Source organism: Triturus cristatus, chromosome 7, assembly GCF_964204655.1.
Source record: "Triturus cristatus chromosome 7, aTriCri1.1, whole genome shotgun sequence".
NCBI lineage: Eukaryota > Metazoa > Chordata > Amphibia > Caudata > Salamandridae > Triturus > Triturus cristatus.
Genome location: NC_140590.1, coordinates 664767717 through 664793011, shown reverse-complemented (window position 1 = coordinate 664793011; position 25295 = coordinate 664767717). Strand labels below are relative to the sequence as shown.

Sequence of the window (25295 nt, the reverse complement as noted above, 5' to 3'; positions counted from 1 at the left end):
TAGTGTCCAGCACCTACAGCAATTAAATATAGAATGGAGTGAGAATAGTATATTATTTAAGTTCAGTGTCCACCACCTACCCTAATTAAATATAGATTGGAGTGAGAATAGTATATTAGTTATGTTTAGTGTCCAGCACCTACTCTAATAAAATATAGATTGGAGTGAGAATAGTAAATTAATTAAGTTCAGTGTCTAGCACTTATGTTAATTAAATATAGACTGGAGTGGGAATAGTAAATTAATTAAGTTCAATGTCCAGCACCTACCCTAATTAAATGTATTTTGGAGTGGGAATAGTAAATTAATTAAGCTCAGTGTCTAGCACCTACCCTAATTAAATATAGATTGGAGTGGGAATAGTAAATTAATTAAGTTCAGTGTCCAGCACTTATCTTAATTAAATATAGAGTGGAGTGGGAATAGTACATTAATTAAGTTCAGTGTCCAGCACCTACCTTAATTAAATATATTTTGGAGTGGGAATTGTAAATTAATTAAGTTCAGTGTCCAGCACCTACCCTAATTAAATATAGATTGGAGTGAGAATAGTAAATTAATTAAGTTCAGTGTTTAGCACTTCTCTTAATTAAATATAGACTGGAGTGGGAATAGTAAATTAATTAAGTTCAGTGTCCAGCACCTACCCTAATTAAATATATTTTGGAGTGGGAATAGTAAATTAATTAAGTTCAGTGTCCAGCAGCTACCCTAATTAAATATAGATTGGAGTGAGAATAGTAAATTAATTAAGTTCAGTGTCCAGCACTTATCTTAATTAAATATAGACTGGAGTGGGAATAGTAAATTAATTAAGTTCAGTGTCCAGCACCTACCCTAATTAAATGTATTTTGGAGTGGGAATAGTAAATTAATTAAGTTCAGTGTCCAGCAGCTACCCTAATTAAATATAGATTGGAGTGAGAATAGTAAATTAATTAAGTTCAATGTCCAGCACCTACCCTAATTAAATGTATTTTGGAGTGGGAATAGTAAATTAATTAAGCTCAGTGTCTAGCACCTACCCTAATTAAATATAGATTGGAGTGGGAATAGTAAATTAATTAAGTTCAGTGTCCAGCACTTATCTTAATTAAATATAGAGTGGAGTGGGAATAGTACATTAATTAAGTTCAGTGTCCAGCACCTACCTTAATTAAATATATTTTGGAGTGGGAATTGTAAATTAATTAAGTTCAGTGTCCAGCACCTACCCTAATTAAATATAGATTAGAGTGAGAATAGTAAATTAATTAAGTTCAGTGTTTAGCACTTCTCTTAATTAAATATAGAGTGGAGTGGGAATAGTACATTAATTAAGTTCAGTGTCCAGCACCTACCTTAATTAAATATATTTTGGAGTGGGAATTGTAAATTAATTAAGTTCAGTGTCCAGCACCTACCCTAATTAAATATAGATTGGAGTGAGAATAGTAAATTAATTAAGTTCAGTGTTTAGCACTTCTCTTAATTAAATATAGACTGGAGTGGGAATAGTAAATTAATTAAGTTCAGTGTCCAGCACCTACCCTAATTAAATATATTTTGGAGTGGGAATAGTAAATTAATTAAGTTCAGTGTCCAGCAGCTACCCTAATTAAATATAGATTGGAGTGAGAATAGTAAATTAATTAAGTTCAGTGTCCAGCACTTATCTTAATTAAATATAGACTGGAGTGGGAATAGTAAATTAATTAAGTTCAGTGTCCAGCACCTACCCTAATTAAATGTATTTTGGAGTGGGAATAGTAAATTAATTAAGTTCAGTGTCCAGCAGCTACCCTAATTAAATATAGATTGGAGTGAGAATAGTAAATTAGTTAAGTTCAGTGTCCAGCACTTATCTTAATTAAATATAGAGTGGAGTGGGAATAGTACATTAATTAAGTTCAGTGTCCAGCACCTACCTTAATTAAATATATTTTGGAGTGGGAATTGTAAATTAATTAAGTTCAGTGTCCAGCACCTACCCTAATTAAATATAGATTGGAGTGAGAATAGTAAATTAATTAAGTTCAGTGTTTAGCACTTCTCTTAATTAAATATAGACTGGAGTGGGAATAGTAAATTAATTAAGTTCAGTGTCCAGCACCTACTCTAATTAAATATATTTTGGAGTGGGAATAGTAAATTAATTAAGTTCAGTGTCCAGCAGCTACCCTAATTAAATATAGATTGGAGTGAGAATAGTAAATTAATTAAGTTCAGTGTCCAGCACTTATCTTAATTAAATATAGACTGGAGTGGGAATAGTAAATTAATTAAGTTCAGTGTCCAGCACCTACCCTAATTAAATGTATTTTGGAGTGGGAATAGTAAATTAATTAAGTTCAGTGTCCAGCAGCTACCCTAATTAAATATAGATTGGAGTGAGAATAGTAAATTAATTAAGTTCAGTGTCCAGCATGTATCTTAATTAAATATAGACTGGAGTGGAAATAGTACATTTATTAAGTTTAGTGTCCAGCACCTACTCTAATTAAATATAGATTGGAGTGAGAATAGTAAATTAATTAAGTTCAGTGTCCAGCACTTATCTAAATTACATATAGACTGCAGTGTGAATAGTAAATAAATTAAGTTCAGTGTCCAGCATTTATCTTAATTAAATATAGACTGGAGTGGGAATAGTAAATTAATTAAGTTCAGTGTCCAGCACCTACCCTAATTAAATATATTGTGGAGTGGGAATAGTAAATTAATTAAGTTCAGTGTCCAGCACCTACCCTAATTAAATATAGATTGGAGTCAGAATAGTCAATTAATTAAGTTCAGTGTCCAGCACTTATCTTAATTAAATAAGATAGAGTAAATGTTAATAAATAAAACAATACATAAACAACAAAATCCAATCAGAATAACCAGAGGTAGTCAAGTTTAAAGACTTCAGGGAAAATAATGCTAAAAAGCATAAAGCACCAACTGTAGATATCTGGTCACGTCAGACAGAACAAAGTCAAAAGTTCAGGCTGACCGCCATGGTGCCAGTTACACCCGCTGAACAAGAGTACCTTAATTGCTGAGGGCTGCAATGCTCGGTGAAGCAGCATCATCGATGAGGCCATCGATGAGAGAAGCTTGGGTCATGCACCAGCTGATTCCGAAGAGACTGTGGGGCTTATAATGCAAAGTCCTGCATCGTCATCAAGATTGCTGTCGACAAGAAGCTTGCCTTACGAGGGCCTGCATCGGGAATGCGTTGTGCAGAACCGGTTTGAACAAGGCAAAGGCCCCTCTACCTTCAGAGGACAAAGGATTTTGGGGTATAAGTATTGGGACCCTGATCCCAAGAATTTAGATCACTTTGGGAAGCAAGAAGAAACTCTGCTGAGGAGAGGAACTAAGAAGAAACTGAGGAGAGACTATCCCTGAAACTGTGGGATTGGCCTGCAGGGGTTGCCTACTGCCAAAGAGAGGAGAAAGGAACTTTGTGTGTACTTTTGCTCAACTTGTGAAGGATCTCTGAGGGCTTGGAAAAGAGCTTGCCTCCTGCTGAAGTCTCAGGAACAACAGACTTCACCCCCCAGCTTCCCAGAGTCCTTTGGAAGTGCCTGTTGCTGCTGTTTGGGCCTTCTGAGGTACTGCGTGCCGCAAGGAGCTGGAAGCGTGACTCAAGAAGGAGAAGTGTGCCACCGTAGGAGCTGTTGTCGTCGCCTCGCGTAAAGTGCATCTCGCATCATCGAAGAAGTGTTTCGCAACGCCGAAGAAGCGTGTCGCCATCGCAGCCATCGTAGCTGACGCATTGCATCGCATCAAGAAAAGAGATTTGCATCGAGGAAGAAGTGTGTCGCCATCGCAGCCATCGTAGTTGTCGCATTTCACCGCATCAAGAAAAGCGCCTCGCATCCACAGAGAAGCGTGCCGCCGTTGGACCTGCTGTCGTCGCATCACGTAAAGGGGTGTCGCCGCTGCAACAGCGCATCGAGCGGAAGCGTCTCACAACGTCAGAGAAGAGTGTCGCCACCAAGGCCGCTGTCGTTGCATCGCGTAAAGGGATGTCGCCGCTGTAGCTGACGCATCGAGTCAAGTCTTCTCGCAACATCGGAGAAGCGTGCCGCATCTGGAAGATCTTCACGTCTTAATTTCTTTGCACCAAAATCTTCTTCGCATCAACATCGTTGCAACACTTTCATTGCCCTGCTTGTCGCATCTAAAGGTACATTGACTTAAAGTGTCGCATTTAAGAACTTAAGAGAACTAAGCTAAATTCTACCATCTAAAGTAACAGTATTGTGTATTTTTGTCGTTTATGGTCTTGTGGTAAATCTATATAAAGAATACTTATTTTTTATATAAAACCTGTGTGGTGTCCATCTGTAGTGTTGTCACTTGATTGCTGTATGTGTCCACAAATGCTTTAAACACTGCCTCTGAGATAAGCCTGTCTGCTCATGCCAAGCTACCAAGGGGGTGAGCAGGGGTTGTTTTAGGAGTGTACCCCCTTACCCTGACTAGAGGCGAGGGTCCCTATTTGTCACAAGTGCATACTTGTGCCAACTAGAGACCCCCAAGTCTAACAGTGAGCCTACTCACTTTAGCACTGGTTAGCAGGGGTAACGAGCTCAGAATCTTAAGGCCAACAAAACGAGATCAGAAAATATGGAGGGGCAAGGCAAAGGTTTGTCACGACTTGTAATGTTCTTACCCGTTCTGGCGTGTTGGAGAGGGTCTCAACTTCGGCTCCTGAGGGTTCTGGTCTGTCTGAGGTAAGGGCGACCCTTTCTGGTAGCCACAGTGCTGCTGACAGCGATAAGCCAGAACAGACTGTGCCTTCCAAAAGGAGTCTCAAGAGGAAAAAGCCCAGTAGGGAAAAACCTCTGTTGAAGGTGGAGACTCCAGGAACGGAAAGGAAGGAAGAACCTATGAGTAAACACCAGCTAGGAGTGGAGAATAGAAGGCAAGAATTCCAAATAGCAGTGAAAGGTTTAAAGGAATCAAAACTGGAACAGGAAGTGCCAACCAGAAACAAAAGTGCACCGACTGGAAGCAAAAAAACACCAAGCTGGAGCAAAGGTCACCAACAGGAGCAAAGACACACTAGCAGGAGCAAGGAGCGTTGCAATGCAAGGTAATGAAGGATTCAACCCCTTAGATACCCATAGGCAGGAAGAGCTATAACAGGAAGTGATGTAACAGGAAATGAACACTTGCCATCTTGGATAGGGAAAAGGAAATGTAAGGAATAGGAAAGGTCACCATCTTTGAAAGGGTAAAACAAAGAACCTTTCCAAGGCCCTCAGGAAAACAGGACTGAGTACTCACGGTAAGAAGAAGTAACAAGATGTCACCAGGAGAATATCCTGGAAACCGCAGTGAAATGTGCAAAACAATGTGCAAAACAAAAGGTGCGTGAAAATTTGTCATATAGAAGTACTGGATGCCGCAGGTCCAAAATTGGAGCTGCGGTGTTCCTACTGTTTATTAATGAGCATTAATGGGCTGCCGCGTGGTGCTGCCGCATGCCCGAACGGATAAGCGATGCGGAGGGTAACCATGATGCTGAAACAGCGGGCAGCCGCGCAGTGCCGCGATGCACCAGAGAATAAGGAGGCACCGCGGGGGGTGTCGCAGGCTGCACCGTGTCTCATGATGATGAAGTGGGCAGAGCCACAGGCTGAGTCGCTGCCCATAGAGCAACATGGTTTGGGGGAAGACCACTAAAGCTGAAAGGTCTTACATGTGTTCCCCCAGCTGAAAGTGGGAAAAGTTACCCTACATCTTGGGTTATCTCATCACGAAGGCCGAAGAACCTGGATAGACCATCATCATTGGCATGGTCCGACCCAGGATGGCTTTTCAGAGTAGACTCCATTCCGTGCAGGGACATGGACCACCTCAATAGCTTGGGATTGTCGCCCCTCATTTTCAAGAACCATCTGAGGAGCCTGAGGTCTGTCTAAACCTGGAATTGAGTCCCGAGCAGGTATGGTCTTCCCTTCTTCAGTGCCTCCCTTTCAATAACACTCCACCTCTGTTTCTGGGGACGTAACCTCCTGCTAATGAGGGCTACAGGTTGGCCTGTGCCCTCCTCATTTAACTGTGCTAAGACAGCCCCTATGCAATGCCCTGAAGTGTCTGTCTGAACAATAAATTACTTAGAGAAGTCAGGAGTCTCCTTGAGGGTGTTAAATGCTTTCTGAGCGGATTCTGTCCAGATCAATTTTTTTGGGCTCCTTACTTGAAGTCAGCTCTGTTTGAGGGGCAACAATGGTACCATGTGCCTTAACAAACCAGGAAGACCCTCACTTTAGTCTGTATTTTAGGGGGTTGCCAGGCCAAAGAATCTTTGCCTGTAAGGGCTGCATCTTGTGTCCGCCCATGTGGCCTGGATATGCCACAGAACCCGGCCCTCTCTGGCACTTACCGGCATTGATAGTCAAACCCACCTGCTGCAAGGCCTGAAGCACCTCCTGGATGTAGTATAGGTGTTCCTCTCATCTGGGGTTCAATACACCAATGTCGTCTAAGTAGGCGACAGAGATGGCCTCCTTTCCATCTAGGACCCTGTTGACCAACCTCCTGAAGGTGGCAGGGGCATTCCTTACGCCAAAGAGCATCACACTAAACTGGAAGTGGCCATCTGGGGTTGATAATGCAGACCTAGCCTTTTTCCCTCTCAGTCAGAGCAATCTGCCAGTACCCTGATGTAAGATGAAAAGTATGTGGAAACTTGGCAGCGCCCAGCCTGTCTACGAGCTTATCAGCTTGGGTATGGAGTGTGTGCCAGTCTTAATGATGGAATTGAGTCCATGATAGTCCACATAGAACCTGGAATGGTGCCTGGTGTGGAAGCCTTGGGTACCAGCACCACAGAGCTGGACTATGGACTGTTGGAGCATCTTGGACACCTCCTCTTTGAGGCAGGCCCTCAGCTTATCCAACAGCCTGTAAATGTTATTTTTGACAGGCGATTTGTCTCCAGTGTCTATTTAGTGGGTCCACAAATGTATAAGCCTTGGGGTGGGGGAGAACACAGAGGAAATCTGCCCCAACAACTGGGGACATTCACTCTGCTTCTCTGCGTTCAGAGTAGGAAAGAGGTTAAGACCCTCTACTGACCCATCATGCTCATGGTTAGACAGGAGGTCCGGGAGAGGTTCACTCTCCTCTTCCACCCCTTCATCTGTCACCAACAGCATGTTGACTTCAGAAATCTCAAAGTGGGGTTTGAGATGGTTTATGTGAAGCACCCTTAAACCTTAAGGAGTTCCTAGGGGTCTTGAGATCCACCAGGTAGGTGAATTTCCCCTTCCGCTCTTTTACCTTATATGGGCCTGTCCAGCAGCCCTGTAGAGCTCCTTAACCCGTTCTTCTGGACAAGTTGAAGCTATTCCAGAGATTCAGGACTTCCTGACGGGCCGCAAGGTTGTCCTTTGCCTTTTTCCAGGAGCGATGCATCTGGTTGTAGAGAGTCAGCATGCAGTGGACTATATCCTAAGGGAGATTCCTAGGAGCTTCCTCCCACCCATGCCTTACAAGGCAGAGAGGTCCCCTAACAGGTGTACACAGAGGAGTTTAAATGGGCTTAAACTCAACCTCCTTCTGTGGAATCTCTCTGTAGTCAAATAATAGGCATGGTAGGAGGATTTCCCACTTAAGCATGCATTTAAGGGTCTTGTTGAATTTCCCCACAAGCCCATTGTTTTGGAGATGATAGGGTCCTTCTTCCTGGCAGAGTATTCAACAGGTTCACAAGCATACTAAAGAGTTGGTGTCTGAGGTTCAAAATGTATACCTGGTGCCTTCTTTGAAGTGGGAGAAACTTCTAGAGGAAGGTTTCCTGTCTTCGATGCCCTGGCTCCAGACTAACTACAGGTGGTATGCAATCGTGTGTGAGGGCACGACACAGCCTATTCAGGTGTAAGTGGTGCTGTACCTAACTCCATCCTCTTATCCTGCCAGTGATAGCCCATCCAGGCACACCTAAGCTCTCTTTTGCGTGTGGCTTGAGGGGAGGAATACACAAAACCAACTGCCAACTACACCCAGTTATGTGACCCAGAGACGGGCTGCAGGCACTAACTTTCGTAAAGTGGCATTTTCAAAATGTAATTCAAAATCCAACTTTACCATAAAAACGTTTTTTCATTGCATTTTCAAAAACACTATGGGCCTTATTATCACTTTGGCGGTGTAGCAGCGAGCTGCCACTCCAGCTCCCCACTACCACTCCTTCAAAGCCATAGTGCAACCGCCTTTCAATTCCAACAGGAATCCAGGTATGGTGATTCTGCGACAGCTGGCCCATGGCCGTGCAGTGTGAGCCTTAGCAAGGCACCGCAAAGAGGATCACAATTGCACATTACTGCAGGGCATAGACTGTCAAGTCCATGCCCTGCAGGAACTGGGGGCACATGCAGACAGGGGGCACACCATGAGCCCCCCTGCATGTACCCCTTGGTGCAGAGGCTCCGGGGGCCCTGTAGGGCCCTCCTTTGTTTCCTCACACCGCACTTTTCATGGTGGGCTCACCTCCACGAAAACTGTGGCGTGAGGAAAATCCTTATATACTTTATAGTAATATACTGTCAGCATAATAGGGTCCACAGACTGCTGCAAGACCACCGGGGATCGCGGATCCCTGGCAGCAGCAGTGGTCCCATGGCGGTCCGACTGCACAAATTGTTACAAGGCAGTCGGACCACTGGTGAGGTGGCATCAGAACCACCACTGTGGGTTTGGGGTCCATCGGACAGACAAACTAAAAATAAGGCCCTAAATATGAACTGTTGGCATTTGGAAGTTACAGCTTATTAAATATAATAAGGCAACTCAAATGTTATCTTATGGGAGAAGCAGGCATGAAAAACAAATGTAAAGGTTTTCACTGCCAGTACGTGTAAAACTTAAAATTACATGTCCTATGTTTTATATACATTGCACCATGTCCTGTGGCTGTTTAGGGCCTACACTAGTGGTGACTTATATCTATTAAACAGGCAGGTTTGAGCCTGGCAAAAGTGTAATTTTGCCAGGTCAACATGGCAGTTTAAAACTGCACACACCGGTTACCATGGCAATCCTGAGACATTTTTAATGGGCTACTTCAGTGGGTGGCACAATCAGTGCTGCAGGCCCACTAGTAGCATTTTAATAGACAGGCCTTGGGCACACATAGCACCACTTTTCTAGGGACTTTAAAGAAATTAAATAGTCCAATTGGTAATAAGCCAATGTTATCATGGTTTAACGAGTAGGCACAGGCACTTTAGTACTCGTTAGCAGTGGTAAAGTGCACAGAGTCCTAAGGCCAACAAAAACGAGATCAGAAAAATATGGAAGAGCAAGGCAAAAGGTTTGGAGGAGGACCACCCTAAGGCTGGCTGGTCTACCAGTGTTGGATAATAGGAGTTTTTTTTTTCATAGTTCTAAAATGAACCCTTTCGAATAACATTAGGATATTGAAAGACTGGGGAAAAACATAGGGGCAGATTTACAAGCCACTTGCGCCACTTTTGCGCCATTGTTCCCATGTTAAGTTTGATGCAAAAGTGTCGCAAGGGGCTTGTAAATCTGACCCCCTAAATTTTGTTCTACCCTATACCTTGCAATTTACATGCAGGTCTTTGATAACAGTTCCTAACTCACTGTGCTACATAATTATAACTTATGAACTGCAAGTAACAAAAGGATCTCACTGACAAAAGCAGTAACCCAATGCTTTATCTACATAAAATAAAATTTTGTGATATGCATAGTACACATGCTTTGCAGCAGGCATATTATCCGTCTGCGCTACTCTATGATGAGTCACTAGATAAACTCCAATCTCTCTCCAGCAGGAACATTATTCACCAGAGTTATCTTGAGATGTTTATTGTTGCCTGGAAATTGTTGGACACAAGGAACTATACAGCAGCTGCTTTTAAACCCATAAGATATTTCATAACAAAGTGCCCCCTCATAGCTCAGCGCCCGATGTGGTGACACAGGCTGCACTGCCCTACAGACAGCCCTGATTTAACCTTAATTGTAGCCGTCACCCATTCATATATTGAAAAATCCAGTTGAATATGTAATAAACGGGAATCACTAAGGCTCTCAGTAGTTTACTGAATTTTGATGCGAGGAATCTGGGGGGAATGAAACCTCTGACTATGTGCATTATCCCTACGCCAACATCAGACAGATACAATATTTGTTCCCTGAAATAAGGAACAACTATTAGCTCCAATGTATTTTTTCACAATTATAGGGACATATCTGCTGACATTTTCTGCATGCTTCGAGCTGGGGAATAACATCAACAGGAGGGCAGGTGGGGGCCGGTGGGTTGGGGAATCGGAGGCCAGGCAGTCAGGGAATCAGGACAGGGTTGAGCTGGCGCAGGAGGAGCATTCTCTGTTCCCCCGTGGAGCTGCAGGGGTCAGGCAGAGCCGGACTGTGCTCCTCTCTCAGCCCCTCTATCACTTTCTCGGGCAGCATACACAAATGAAATCGGGTGCAGTGTCTCTAGATCAAGAATAATCAGGTCTGGATACATCAGACTGCTTGGAATGGCTCAGGGCGTTCCCCCTCCCTGGAAATTACCCTCCATGTGGACTATTTCCAGTCGTAATGAGGGCCTAAGTGGTGGATTAGTGGCTAAATAAGGGCATTTGCTAATTTATCCCTGAGAAATCAACTGTAGCAGCTGCATGTTACTACTCTCTGTTTTTATTAAATCTGGGAGACCACAGTGTACTGTTCTTCACATGGATTCTTTGTGTGCTAAAGGAGGGATTCATACTTGTTATTTGATGTTACTTCATAAGGTAAAGTATAAGAAATAATATCTATGCCGCTTAGTTAATATAACAAGCTTTGGAAACTGATCTGCTTGGTATATGAGATGTTCCCTCCAAATACCTGTTTGTAGTCACACTATTTAGGCACCAATCTATTCAGCAAATGTTTGGGACAGGGATGTATGACGTTACAACGCATACTTTTACAACGCATGCACTTACAACGCAATTTTTACAACGCAACATCCACTACAACGCATTCCATTACATCGCATGACACTACAACGCATTTTTTAAAACTACCTTTACAACGCATTCCATTACATCGCATACTACCTTTACAACGCATACCATTACAACGCATTATATTACATTGCATTTAAGGTAAGTGTTGGATAGTATAGGGGTAAAAATTACTATTCTCACTCCAGGGGGTGCAACAGTAGGGTAAGTGTTGGATAGTATAGGGGTAAAAATAACTATTCTAACTCCAGGGGGTGCAACAGTAGGGTAAGTGTTGGATAGTGTAGGGGTAAAAATTACTATTCTAACTCCAGGGGGTGCAACAGTAGGGTAAGTGTTGGATAGTGTAGGGGTAAAAATTACTATTCTAACTCCAGGGGGTGCAACAGTAGGGTAAGTGTTGGATAGTATAGGGGTAAAAATTACTATTCTAACTCCAGGGGGTGCAACAGTAGGGTAAGTGTTGGATAGTGTAGGGGTAAAAATTACTATTCTAACTCCAGGGGGTGCAACAGTAGGGTAAGTGTTGGATAGTATAGGGGTAAAAATTACTATACTAACTCCAGGGGGTGCAACAGTAGGGTAAGTGTTGGATAGTGTAGGGGTAAAAATTACTATTCTAACTCCAGGGGGTGCAACAGTAGGGTAAGTGTTGGATAGTATAAGGGTAAAAATTACTATTCTAACTCCAGGGAGTGCAACAGTAGGGTAAGTGTTGGATAGTGTAGGGGTAAAATTTACTATTCTAACTCCAGGGGGTGCAACAGTAGGGTAAGTGTTGGATAGTGTAGGGGTAAAATTTACTATTCTAACTCCAGGGGGTGCATACTCACCTTAAATGCAATGTAATATTATGCGTTGTAATGGTATGCGTTGTAAAGGTAGTATGCGATGTAATGGAATGCGTTGTAAAGGTAGTTTTTAAAAATGCGTTGTAGTGTCATGCGATGTAATGGAATGCGTTGTAGTGGATGTTGCGTTGTAAAAAATGCGTTATAAGTGTAGTGCGTTGTAAAAGTTGCGTTGTAAAGGTTGTTCCCCTTGGGACAGTGTTCTGTGAAGGCAAAAATACTGATTTGGACCAATTTCTCTTGCACCCAGGAATGAAAGGGGATGATGCAATTGTCATATCAAGGTATACACTGGGGTTATACTTACTAATAGTTCTCGCAAAGCAGCACAGTAAGACAATTTGCTACTCTGCCTTGCATTGTATTTTTCTAAACCACTCAAAGCCATGCAAATCAATTGTGTGTAGCTCAGTAAATACTAAAATGGATTTTGTGTGGGAATGCACCACAGAACTGATGCAACCCTGGCACAAAGTCATAGTAAATCTTGGCCTGTGTTTTGGAGATCATCCACAGTCATACCTTTCATATGTCTGGTAAAAGTGTAGGGAGTCCCAGATGGGTCTATCTTTTACTTCTTCTTAGTGGCAGCGTCATATAGCATCTCAAAATTTTATTGATGTTAATGTTAATAACGGAAGCATTTCTTTTTTCTCAAGCGAACTGTTGAAAATGCTTCAGCGACAAGTCAGTGTGTGTCAGCAAACTGGAGCCTTGCTCTACAAGAATCTGCTGATTAAATGGAGGAACAAAACACAATGTTTACAGGCAAGTGTGACCACTCGTCTTGTTCTGCACTCATGAGAGTGACCTTCCTTATATTTGTAAAAAGTGTAATATTACGCTATTGAAACGGTTAAGAGGTGTAATATATGTTTCCATTTTTTAACAGAAGCCTCTGTGTTCAACCACATCAAAATGTATGTGGGTTTGAATAAGTATTTCAATAGATAAATGTTTTTGAGCATATAGATGGATGGATGTTTTGGGGCATTAGTGGAAACTTGTTTATTTGATGTTTCTGGTCGGACGTTAGTGCTGTAGCAGGGATGCTTGTATCTCAGTCTTCGAGTGCAATTGTTACATAACATATTGCCATTGGTAGTATGGATCTTTATTCATCAACATAGAGAATTGAAAAGGAGCCATCGTATGCATCAAATGCCTTGATCATTAAAGTCCATTTGGGGCTCACAGTTTAGACTATGCATTATTCCCTCTCCAATCTTCAAAGCTGATCTCGCCATTTCCTTATACAACAATGGAAACATTCTTATTCAATCATCGGATCAAAACCGAGAACAGTGTGACAAATTGTTTATGAGGATTAAAAATTCACTGGCTAACAATTCCTTTGCTACAAGATCAAGTTCTAACAACTACAATGAAACCACAATGCATTGCTACCAATGCTACCTCCTACACACCATCTTCAACTCCTACCAGAGATCAAGTGGACCTTATGCAGTCACAATGGGGAATCCTCTGGGGTTGAACCAAGGCTGCATATAGCTTTAAAGTATACCTATACCCCAACTCATTAAACCTCCTTGATCCCTCTAAATATATGGCAGTGAAACACCCCGCTATAGTTTGCAATAACGACAATCTAGGGAACTTGAGGGCTACTACCCTGTCCCTTTCTAATACAAACTCGCCCATAGGTAAATCCCTCTCCTGCAACACACCCACCAACCCACGAGTCTCATCGGACTTACAATCTGTCACTCAGTGAAGGTATCAATTTGACACCTCTTACTACCAATCTCTCACTCCTCACCTCAAATACACCACCCTTGATCCAGCAATTGCATGTCAACTCCCCCAATACCTTACTCCTTTCTTATGGGGAATAATCTCTTCCTCCTTCCTCTCTCCCTTCAGATGGATCTCATTCTCAGGATACCACCATACCTCCCATGCACACGATAAACCCTCCCTACAGCGGGGATAAGCTGGCTGATATCAAGAATGATCTTAAAATACTTGAAGAGAGCCCCCAGATCTTATTACACTTATTTTCTAAAATGGAGAAGTTTGGGGATTTCAGTACGACTTCGGAGATTAATCAACCTAATCTCTCCACAATGCTCAAATACTTCTAAAGGGAAGTCTCGGCCAGCGATAACATAGGGAATCCTCACTGGAACTCTTGACCATATCCTAACAATCATTCCTGACCAAATAGGGTTACTGATCACCTGACTGATGTGGACATTCATTCCCTTTTACTATCCTAAAAATCAGATCATATTGAATCTGCTTCCTCTACATTCAATATACAAACTATTCCCTCCAATTCGTTACGGAACCCAGTGTGAATCTTAGATCTGTGAGCAAGGAAACCTTACTATCTGTCCAAAACCACACACCTCAAAAACCGTTGTGACCAAATCTCACATCAAAACGATGCTCATTAATTGCAGATCAGCTGTAAGACATGCAGCTCATATTGCAAACCTCATACTCTCACAAGAACTACACCTCCTGATCCCAACTGAAACTTGGCTGAAGGACACTTCAACACCAATCCTGGACGTTCTAGTTCCCCCCAACTATGACATAATTAGAATGGAGAGACTTGTTAAAATTGGAGGTGGCATTGCCTGCATCCATCGATCTCGTCTCAGCTTGAGACAGATGCTCTCGGCACCGATGTCCACTTATGAACACCTGGACCTCGAAATCCTGAACAATAACAAGATAATATATACACTACACACTATCTACCACACCCCTGGAGATAATCCTCTGTTCATCGAGCAAATTATGGAGACCATATCAGTGAACGCTGCTCCATTTCACAACCATATCACCCTTGGGGAGTTCAACTTACATTGGAACAACGAAAATGATCCATTAATATGCACGTTCAAGACTTTGTTATTCAATCTGAACCTCACCCAATTTTGCAACAACCCTACATGTGACAAAGATTCCCAACTAGATCTTATCATCGCCAAAGATAACATCATACAACTTGAGGAAAAATCACTTGCGACTGGTCAGATCACCTCCTAATCTCCTTTTGCATCATGAAAAAAGTATTGATTAGATAAGGACAATCTAAAAAAAAAACAATGATCTTGAGATCTGAGAAACATCAAAGTAAATGATCTTACCATTATGAGCAAAAATCTCAATAATCTTTTTTCACCGCCCCCCAACATGATAAATCTGGATGAACTCACTGATCAATACATTCACTCCATGACCGATATTTTCGATGCACTTGCTCCTCTGCGTCTCAAAAGAATCCCTAGCAAACATTCAAACCTTGGTTCAACAACTCCCTTAATGAGGTACAATGTAAACTTAAGCTTTCTGAAAGATCTTGGAGAAATTTCCCCTCCATAGCTAACCTCTAACAGCTAAGAAAGACAAGAAATGCTTATAACAAACATATACGCAGAACCAAATATGACCACTTTAGACCGTAGCTTGACAAGGCCAAAAACAGACCAAAAAAACTTATTAAAATCATCAAATAACAATCGAACCACCTCTCTAATCAACTTATGACACGTAAATGACATGACACTCAATACTAAGAAGTGAGGAGTTCTCAGCCCACTTCATTGAAAAAACAAGAAAGATCGAATTCGATCTGCAACTCTCCTTACCAGACTTACAGAATAAAGCTCGCTCCACACCTACTTAAGGTACACCTTAGACAAGCTCTCCTCTGGTTGTCTCAGTTGCCTATACTCCAAAAAATGATGCTTCTTGGAATACCTTCAGACTACCGGACGATGCTGAGCTGCTTAACATCATAACTACGTTAAAACCGTCAAATAACTTCAATGATCCTATGCCCACCAAATTTTTTAAAGAGCTTACCTCATCCATTTACCCTCTCTGGCCAAAGATCGTGCATGAATCTCTCATGCAAGGCTTGATTCCAGATTGCCTCAAGATTGAACAAGTCGTCGCCATACCAAAGAAACCTAAGGCAGACTTATCTGATCCTAACAACTTTAAACCAATCTCTAATATCATGACTTTATCCAAAGTACTTGAGAAATACATACATACACAACTCTGTAATCACATTGAACATTTTCAGTTCCTTGACCAATACCAATCTGGCTTCAGATCTGGACACAGTATCGAAACTGCTTTAACACACATTGTGGATGATCCCCTGAACGAACCTTGCCTACTAATACTGCTGGATCTCTCCTCAGAGTTTGACACGGTCAAACACAACAAATGAATTGACCTCCTTGAAACAAAAATGGGGTTATCAGGTCCAGTCTTAAATTGGTTTGCCTTGTTCCTTCAAAGTAGAACTCAAAGAATCAAAGTCAACCACGACATTTCCAACAGCAAGCTTGTCTCCATTGGAGTTCCACAAGGATCCGCACTCTCACCAACTCTTTTCAACCTGTATCTGGAACCTCTCACTGAAATTCTGAAATGGACTAACATACAATATCATATATACGCTAGGCCTGGGCGTAGTTCGCGAAGTAGCACTTCGCGAAGCTACGCAAAGTGAAGTTCGCACTACGCGAGCTACGCGTAGCACTTCGCGAACTGCGTAGTACCTTGTTCGCACTGTGCCAGATGTCGTTTTCAATGATTGCACAGTGCGGACAAGCAACCGGCACTGTGCAATCATTGAAAATGGCATCTTGCACAGTGCGAGCTGTAGTTTTCTGCTGCTCGAGTAGATTTTTACTCGAGCTTCAGCTTTCTCAACGCGAACTGGTAGTTTCTCATCGCGAACGGTCGCGAGCATACGCGACCACTCGCAATGAGAAACCTGACCTCCTCGCATTGGGAATCTCGCCGGGAGGTTTATTTTCCATGCTCGCGATCGCCAACTTGAAGTTGCTGATCGCGAACAAGGAAAAAGTCTCGCCGGGATGTCATTTTGCTTGCTCGCGGTCGCCAACTTGACGTTGAGGACCGCGAGCAAGCAAAAAATGACCGCAGCACTACGCAACACTATGCTACGCGTGTTCGCACTGTGCTACGTGCAGTTCGCGTAGTGCGAAGTAGCGCGAACTTCGCAAACTACGCAAGCGTAGCGTAGTGCTTTGCCCAGCCTTAATATACGCAGATAATACTCAAACGTATATGAACATTTCTTCACCGGACAACACCACCGCTCACAACTATGCTGCTTTAAAAACCCAACAGTGTTTATCCCACAACCACCTTTTGATAAATACACTCAAAACTGAATTTCTCTTGCTTGCCTCCCACAACCATACTGCGCTCATTCAGGACTGGCTCAAACAACGAGCAGCCCTCAACCGCACCCCACATGTTTTTAGTTCAACTAGATCTCTTGGCTTAATCCTGGAAAAATTCCTGAATAAACCGTATCATATCAATGTGACAACAAAAGTAGCCAATCACCAACTCTGCACATTAAGGAAAATCAAACCGGTCTTATCGCCCATTAACCTGCAACAAGCTGTCCAATCCATTGTTATCTCCCATTGAGACTATGGAATTACGACCCTGGTTGGGCTGCTCAAAGCTAGATTGGCCTCTTAAATGGACACTTTGAACTCCGCTGCCAGACTCATCATGGCTCAAGAAAGCGTGACCATATCACACCTAATCTAATCCAACTAAACTAGCTTTCCCTCAATGCAAGGATCAGGTATAAGATAGCCTGATTGACGCACAAAGCACTGCATCAGAAAATGCCCACTTACCTGGCAAAAAATCTTGAACTATCGGGTGGGAATCGCGCCCTAGGAAGTTCAAACACTCTACTGCTGAAACCACTACAGTTCAACCTACAACCGCGCCTTTTCCGGCCCTGTTCTGAGAATATTGATTGCTCTACCGCAAGAAATCAGAACAATCCCCTCGACCTCTACATTTAAAAAAGAAGTCAAAGGTCTGCTCCTGAATAGCTACATCCAACAATAGTACTGTAGCCTCACAAACTATTTGAATTGACCTTACAATCCTGTCCTCCCTTATCTAATATGCAGTCTGGATCTTGTTAACTGTTTACATGTCTATTTTGTGTCTCCAATGTGCTTCTGCTGTATATGGGCAGTTATCTATTATGTTTTTCTGCTCTAGCTTAACCAGCCTGCTGCATTGTACAGCGCTCTGATACCCTGCCGGGTCAGGTTTGTGCTTTATAAAACTTTCCAAATAAAAAGTAAAATAAGTAAGTAACACACATGATTAGCCAGCTTAATGGTAATTGTATTCATCAGTATCTACCAAGTAACTACGGGCAACATCAAAAAATAATTCATGCTGAATTTACTAGACTGCATGATATAGAATTGATAAACTTAATCCCAGAATGTTGTATAACTGTGTATGAGAAGATTGTGACTGCATCACACTGTAAATATGCATATGTTATGTTCATATACACATGAAGCTTGCCTTACTTCCATTAAGTGATTTAAAAAAGCGACCTGCAGATTACGTTTTGCTACGTGTACCTTTACTTGCAAATGGACCCTTTTTGAACTTCTTTTAAAGTACATGAAAACAGTGTCCCTATCATAATATGCAATATATTTTTATTTAATCATCCATCATCAGTTAAAAATTGCTCAAACCTGAAGGAACAACCTGTGTACTCATCTTGTTTATCCATTTGAGAGGAACTGCTGCATACAACATGCATGCCACATTAAAGATCTCATACTTGTAGTGTCTGAATAGATATATTTTCTACATTTTCAGATTGTAGTCTAGCCCAAAAAGCATTCTCCCACTATATTCTAAACTCCTTGACAAAAATGTTCCCTTGTCTTAAAGCTTTCAATTCTTCCTTCATCTTTATTTCTTTTGAATGACCCCCTCCTTACTTCCATTCTCTGCATGTCTACTCTCTCTGAGTAGTTTACTCTAAGTCGCAGGCTCATCTTCCTTTCTCTTCATTATTTAATTTCTGATAATTACCTGTACCTCATTTCAGAGATCTCAATCTCCTTTTTCTTTGAAACCATATCCATGCAATCCAAAAATACCTCAGCTCCTCTGGCCTATCTATTCATCCCATTAACCATTTGCAAGAACTGCCTTTGCCCCAACTAATGATGATAATCAATCAGTGGGTTAGTAAAGCGTGACTACTCACCCGCAATATAGGGAGTTCCAGGTCTTCCTCCAGCAGTAGTCCTGCAGATTCATGGGATGGTGGCCAGGGCCTGATGAGCGAAGCAGAGATGTCTAGTTGGAGTCTGGAAGGAGAGGCAGTGATATATGTGGGGCTGGCGTTGTGGAGGGCATTGTAGGCTTGTGTGAGGTGTTTGTAGGTGATCCTTTTGATGACCAGGAGCCAGTGGAGGTTCTCATGTGGCCGGTGATGTGCGCTGCGGTGGGGGATGTTCAGAATGAGTTTGGCGGAGGCATTTTTGATGTTTTGCAGCTTCTTTTGGAGTTTTTGCGTGGTGCTTGATTAGAGTGTGTTGCCGTAGTTGAGTCTGCTGCTTCAACTGCTATTAACCTAATCTACCATAGAGAAACAGGAGCAAAAGCATAACATTATTTCCTTGAGAAGACCAGGCTAATTCCACTAGTCAACAATATTCAATAACCAACGGGCTAACCACTAACCTTGGGTTTCAAGGTATGGTGTTCAAGGCTGGACTGGTTGTACCACACATCAGGTGATTCCCCAGGAAGCATGAAGGGTGGGGGCCTCTTTTATTACTTGGGGGCCTGTCTTTGTAGCAGTGCTGCGGTCTTAAAAGCACTGCAGAGTTCCTTGTATATGCAACAGTTTTCAGGCAATAATAAAGGTGCCAAGATAACTCTGGTGTTTAATGTACCTGCTGGAGAGAGATAGTATTTTTTTCTAGTGGCATTTTTGACTCATGGTAGGTAGCACAGAGGATTAATATGCCTGCTGCGAAGAGTGTGAACTATGTAGATTACAGAACAGTATTTTATGTGCAAAGGTCAGTAGGTTACTGCTTTTGTCACAGATATCCTTTTGTTACTGTGCAGTTCATAAGTTACAACCTAATCGAGGTTAGAAAGTTATGTTTTTTTCACAGTCTTTCATTATTCTAATTTTGCCCAAATGTGTTTGTGTCAGTAGAAATAAATTCTTATTAGTAAAGTCGAACCCTAACCACGGTGTTTTGCTCTAAATCCTGAGTTTGTGCTTCTGGAGACCAAGGACTTTCAAAAAATGTCTACCAGTATTGATGACGTGAATCTTACATCTTGTAATCCCCTTTGTCTTATGTAACATTTTTTATACACTGTTTTACACACATATGATTCGTTGTCTCTGTAGGTGTGTGTTATGTAAAATGCTCTGACTCCCTACACTGGTATAAGAGGTGCTATAAAACAAATTAAATACATGTGAAGCAGGGGATATAGAGAGATGAGAAGCACAGTTGGAGGTTGATAGTGAGTGAATCATTTCAGAGCCCAAGTAAAGATTGCCGTATCATGTTGCACTGTAAGGTCATCATTTACTATGCTTTCAAAACGAATACAATTGAATATATCATGAAACATTTGTTGCAGAACTCACTATTTTTCCCCAGATTTTCTTGGTGGGAAAATAACCACAAGCCCCCTTACAGTGATCAGGCTCACACACTGCGCTTGCTCGCTATGCACCGTATGGGGGCTTCCTTAGCAAAATGTGTCAGGGCTTCTTCGGTTCCCAGTCCAGCCCTGAGTGTATTACTCACCGTAAAGAACTTCAGCCTCTCATCTGGGGTAGCAAGCACAATATACATAAACTTACAATAAAATACTGCAAACTGTCCCAAGTTAGCTCCCAGGCACATAGGCTACTGAAATTCAATTCCCAACTTTTATTCAAATTAATTGAAATGGGCTTAGGATATGTGTTTAATGAATGCTGACTTTCACTATTTGTGGGCAGGCACCAGTGGCAGTAGGCAATGCCATGAAAAAGTATATATATATATATATATATATCCAGACTAACAGGAACCCATTCGAAAGGAGGCCACAAGAAATAAAATATACTCCATTTATTTGGTTTGGCAGCTTGCAAGCAGGTTCACAGTCCAAGCACACAGCAAACAGTTGAGACGCTAAACGCGTTTCGGGAGTGATCCCTTCGTCAGCAGCGTCATCTCATGAAGCGGGAAAGCGCCATGTTAGCATACACCTGATAGTTATACCTCTGCCGATAGGCGTGGCCATCACGCTGGCCTTGTGGGGCATGTAGTGCATGCATCGTATTCCACAGTGGGTGCGCTTCCCCAAATCATAGTTCAAAGAAATAAATCCCAAGTGGGTTGGTGTGTGGCTAAGGCGGATGCCTGCCCCGCTTTATAGCTGCCAAACGAAGCGTCACTGATGCCCCCCTGTAGGGCATCCGATCTTTCTTTCCTCACGCTGAATCCGTCAGGCATCAGCAAGGATCCGCAGCCGCGGTGGGCCTCCTTTCACGACCGGGCAGGCCGTCAAATATATCCAGACTAACAGGAACCCATTCGAAAGGAGGCCACAAGAAATAAAATATACTCCATTTATTTGGTTTGGCAGCTTGCAAGCAGGTTCACAGTCCAAGCACACAGCAAACAGTTGAGACGCTAAACGCGTTTCGGGAGTGATCCCTTCGTCAGCAGCGTCATCTCATGAAGCGGGAAAGCGCCATGTTAGCATACACCTGATAGTTATACCTCTGCCGATAGGCGTGGCCATCACGCTGGCCTTGTGGGGCATGTAGTGCATGCATCGTATTCCACAGTGGGTGCGCTTCCCCAAATCATAGTTCAAAGAAATAAATCCCAAGTGGGTTGGTGTGTGGCTAAGGCGGATGCCTGCCCCGCTTTATAGCTGCCAAACGAAGCGTCACTGATGCCCCCCTGTAGGGCATCCGATCTTTCTTTCCTCACGCTGAATCCGTCAGGCATCAGCAAGGATCCGCAGCCGCGGTGGGCCTCCTTTCACGACCGGGCAGGCCGTCAAATATATCCAGACTAACAGGAACCCATTCGAAAGGAGGCCACAAGAAATAAAATATACTCCATTTATTTGGTTTGGCAGCTTGCAAGCAGGTTCACAGTCCAAGCACACAGCAAACAGTTGAGACGCTAAACGCGTTTCGGGAGTGATCCCTTCGTCAGCAGCGTCATCTCATGAAGCGGGAAAGCGCCATGTTAGCATACACCTGATAGTTATACCTCTGCCGATAGGCGTGGCCATCACGCTGGCCTTGTGGGGCATGTAGTGCATGCATCGTATTCCACAGTGGGTGCGCTTCCCCAAATCATAGTTCAAAGAAATAAATCCCAAGTGGGTTGGTGTGTGGCTAAGGCGGATGCCTGCCCCGCTTTATAGCTGCCAAACGAAGCGTCACTGATGCCCCCCTGTAGGGCATCCGATCTTTCTTTCCTCATGCTGAATCCGTCAGGCATCAGCAAGGATCCGCAGCCGCGGTGGGCCTCCTTTCACGACCGGGCAGGCCGTCAAATATATCCAGACTAACAGGAACCCATTCGAAAGGAGGCCACAAGAAATAAAATATACTCCATTTATTTGGTTTGGCAGCTTGCAAGCAGGTTCACAGTCCAAGCACACAGCAAACAGTTGAGACGCTAAACGCGTTTCGGGAGTGATCCCTTCGTCAGCAGCGTCATCTCATGAAGCGGGAAAGCGCCATGTTAGCATACACCTGATAGTTATACCTCTGCCGATAGGCGTGGCCATCACGCTGGCCTTGTGGGGCATGTAGTGCATGCATCGTATTCCACAGTGGGTGCGCTTCCCCAAATCATAGTTCAAAGAAATAAATCCCAAGTGGGTTGGTGTGTGGCTAAGGCGGATGCCTGCCCCGCTTTATAGCTGCCAAACGAAGCGTCACTGATGCCCCCCTGTAGGGCATCCGATCTTTCTTTCCTCACGCTGAATCCGTCAGGCATCAGCAAGGATCCGCAGCCGCTGTGGGCCTCCTTTCACGACCGGGCAGGCCGTCAAATATATCCAGACTAACAGGAACCCATTCGAAAGGAGGCCACAAGAAATAAAATATACTCCATTTATTTGGTTTGGCAGCTTGCAAGCAGGTTCACAGTCCAAGCACACAGCAAACAGTTGAGACGCTAAACGCGTTTCGGGAGTGATCCCTTCGTCAGCAGCGTCATCTCATGAAGCGGGAAAGCGCCATGTTCGCATACACCTGATAATTATACCTCTGCCGATAGGCGTGGCCATCACGCTGGCCTTGTGGGGCATGTAGTGCATGCATCGTATTCCACAGTGGGTGCGCTTCCCCAAATCATAGTTCAAAGAAATAAATCCCAAGTGGGTTGGTGTGTGGCTAAGGCGGATGCCTGCCCCGCTTTATAGCTGCCAAACGAAGCGTCACTGATGCCCCCCTGTAGGGCATCCGATCTTTCCAGGGGGGCATCAGTGACGCTTCGTTTGGCAGCTATAAAGCGGGGCAGGCATCCGCCTTAGCCACACACCAACCCACTTGGGATTTATTTCTTTGAACTATGATTTGGGGAAGCGCACCCACTGTGGAATACGATGCATGCACTACATGCCCCACAAGGCCAGCGTGATGGCCACGCCTATCGGCAGAGGTATAACTATCAGGTGTATGCTAACATGGCGCTTTCCCGCTTCATGAGATGACGCTGCTGACGAAGGGATCACTCCCGAAACGCGTTTAGCGTCTCAACTGTTTGCTGTGTGCTTGGACTGTGAACCTGCTTGCAAGCTGCCAAACCAAATAAATGGAGTATATTTTATTTCTTGTGGCCTCCTTTCGAATGGGTTCCTGTTAGTCTGGATATATTTGACGGCCTGCCCGGTCGTGAAAGGAGGCCCACCGCGGCTGCGGATCCTTGCTGATGCCTGACGGATTCAGCGTGAGGAAAGAAAGATCGGATGCCCTACAGGGGGGCATCAGTGACGCTTCGTTTGGCAGCTATAAAGCGGGGCAGGCATCCGCCTTAGCCACACACCAACCCACTTGGGATTTATTTCTTTGAACTATGATTTGGGGAAGCGCACCCACTGTGGAATACGATGCATGCACTACATGCCCCACAAGGCCAGCGTGATGGCCACGCCTATCGGCAGAGGTATAACTATCAGGTGTATGCTAACATGGCGCTTTCCCGCTTCATGAGATGACGCTGCTGACGAAGGGATCACTCCCGAAACGCGTTTAGCGTCTCAACTGTTTGCTGTGTGCTTGGACTGTGAACCTGCTTGCAAGCTGCCAAACCAAATAAATGGAGTATATTTTATTTCTTGTGGCCTCCTTTCGAATGGGTTCCTGTTAGTCTGGATATATTTGACGGCCTGCCCGGTCGTGAAAGGAGGCCCACCGCGGCTGCGGATCCTTGCTGATGCCTGACGGATTCAGCGTGAGGAAAGAAAGATCGGATGCCCTACAGGGGGGCATCAGTGACGCTTCGTTTGGCAGCTATAAAGCGGGGCAGGCATCCGCCTTAGCCACACACCAACCCACTTGGGATTTATTTCTTTGAACTATGATTTGGGGAAGCGCACCCACTGTGGAATACGATGCATGCACTACATGCCCCACAAGGCCAGCGTGATGGCCACGCCTATCGGCAGAGGTATAACTATCAGGTGTATGCTAACATGGCGCTTTCCCGCTTCATGAGATGACGCTGCTGACGAAGGGATCACTCCCGAAACGCGTTTAGCGTCTCAACTGTTTGCTGTGTGCTTGGACTGTGAACCTGCTTGCAAGCTGCCAAACCAAATAAATGGAGTATATTTTATTTCTTGTGGCCTCCTTTCGAATGGGTTCCTGTTAGTCTGGATATATTTGACGGCCTGCCCGGTCGTGAAAGGAGGCCCACCGCGGCTGCGGATCCTTGCTGATGCCTGACGGATTCAGCGTGAGGAAAGAAAGATCGGATGCCCTACAGGGGGGCATCAGTGACGCTTCGTTTGGCAGCTATAAAGCGGGGCAGGCATCCGCCTTAGCCACACACCAACCCACTTGGGATTTATTTCTTTGAACTATGATTTGGGGAAGCGCACCCACTGTGGAATACGATGCATGCACTACATGCCCCACAAGGCCAGCGTGATGGCCACGCCTATCGGCAGAGGTATAACTATCAGGTGTATGCTAACATGGCGCTTTCCCGCTTCATGAGATGACGCTGCTGACGAAGGGATCACTCCCGAAACGCGTTTAGCGTCTCAACTGTTTGCTGTGTGCTTGGACTGTGAACCTGCTTGCAAGCTGCCAAACCAAATAAATGGAGTATATTTTATTTCTCGTGGCCTCCTTTCGAATGGGTTCCTGTTAGTCTGGATATATATATATATATATATATATATATATATACATATATATATATATATATATATATATATATATATATATATACATATATATATTATATATTATCTACTGGCAGTCGCCAGTAGATAGTTATAGTTAGGACCTATTTTCCATAGGAAATCTGCAACATTCTATTGGGAATAACTGTGGCGCCAGTTCACGAATATTCGTGAAATTTTCCAAACTTTTGGCCAGCTC

At 43.6% G+C, this 25295-nt stretch overlaps 1 protein-coding gene across 5 annotated transcripts in view; it reads left to right on the top strand.

Moving 5' to 3' along the window:
• LOC146810317 (ATP-binding cassette sub-family A member 10-like) overlaps positions 1–25295 on the top strand; it is a 1555322-nt gene that overhangs the window by 23271 nt on the left and 1506756 nt on the right. For all 5 annotated transcript variants that reach the window (XM_085617313.1, XM_085617310.1, XM_085617311.1 and 2 more), the window contains exon 2: positions 12481–12589. In XM_085617313.1, the coding sequence (XP_085473439.1) occupies positions 12494–12589 (96 nt within the window). In that variant the 5' untranslated portion in view covers positions 12481–12493. The remainder of the gene's footprint in view (positions 1–12480; positions 12590–25295) is intronic.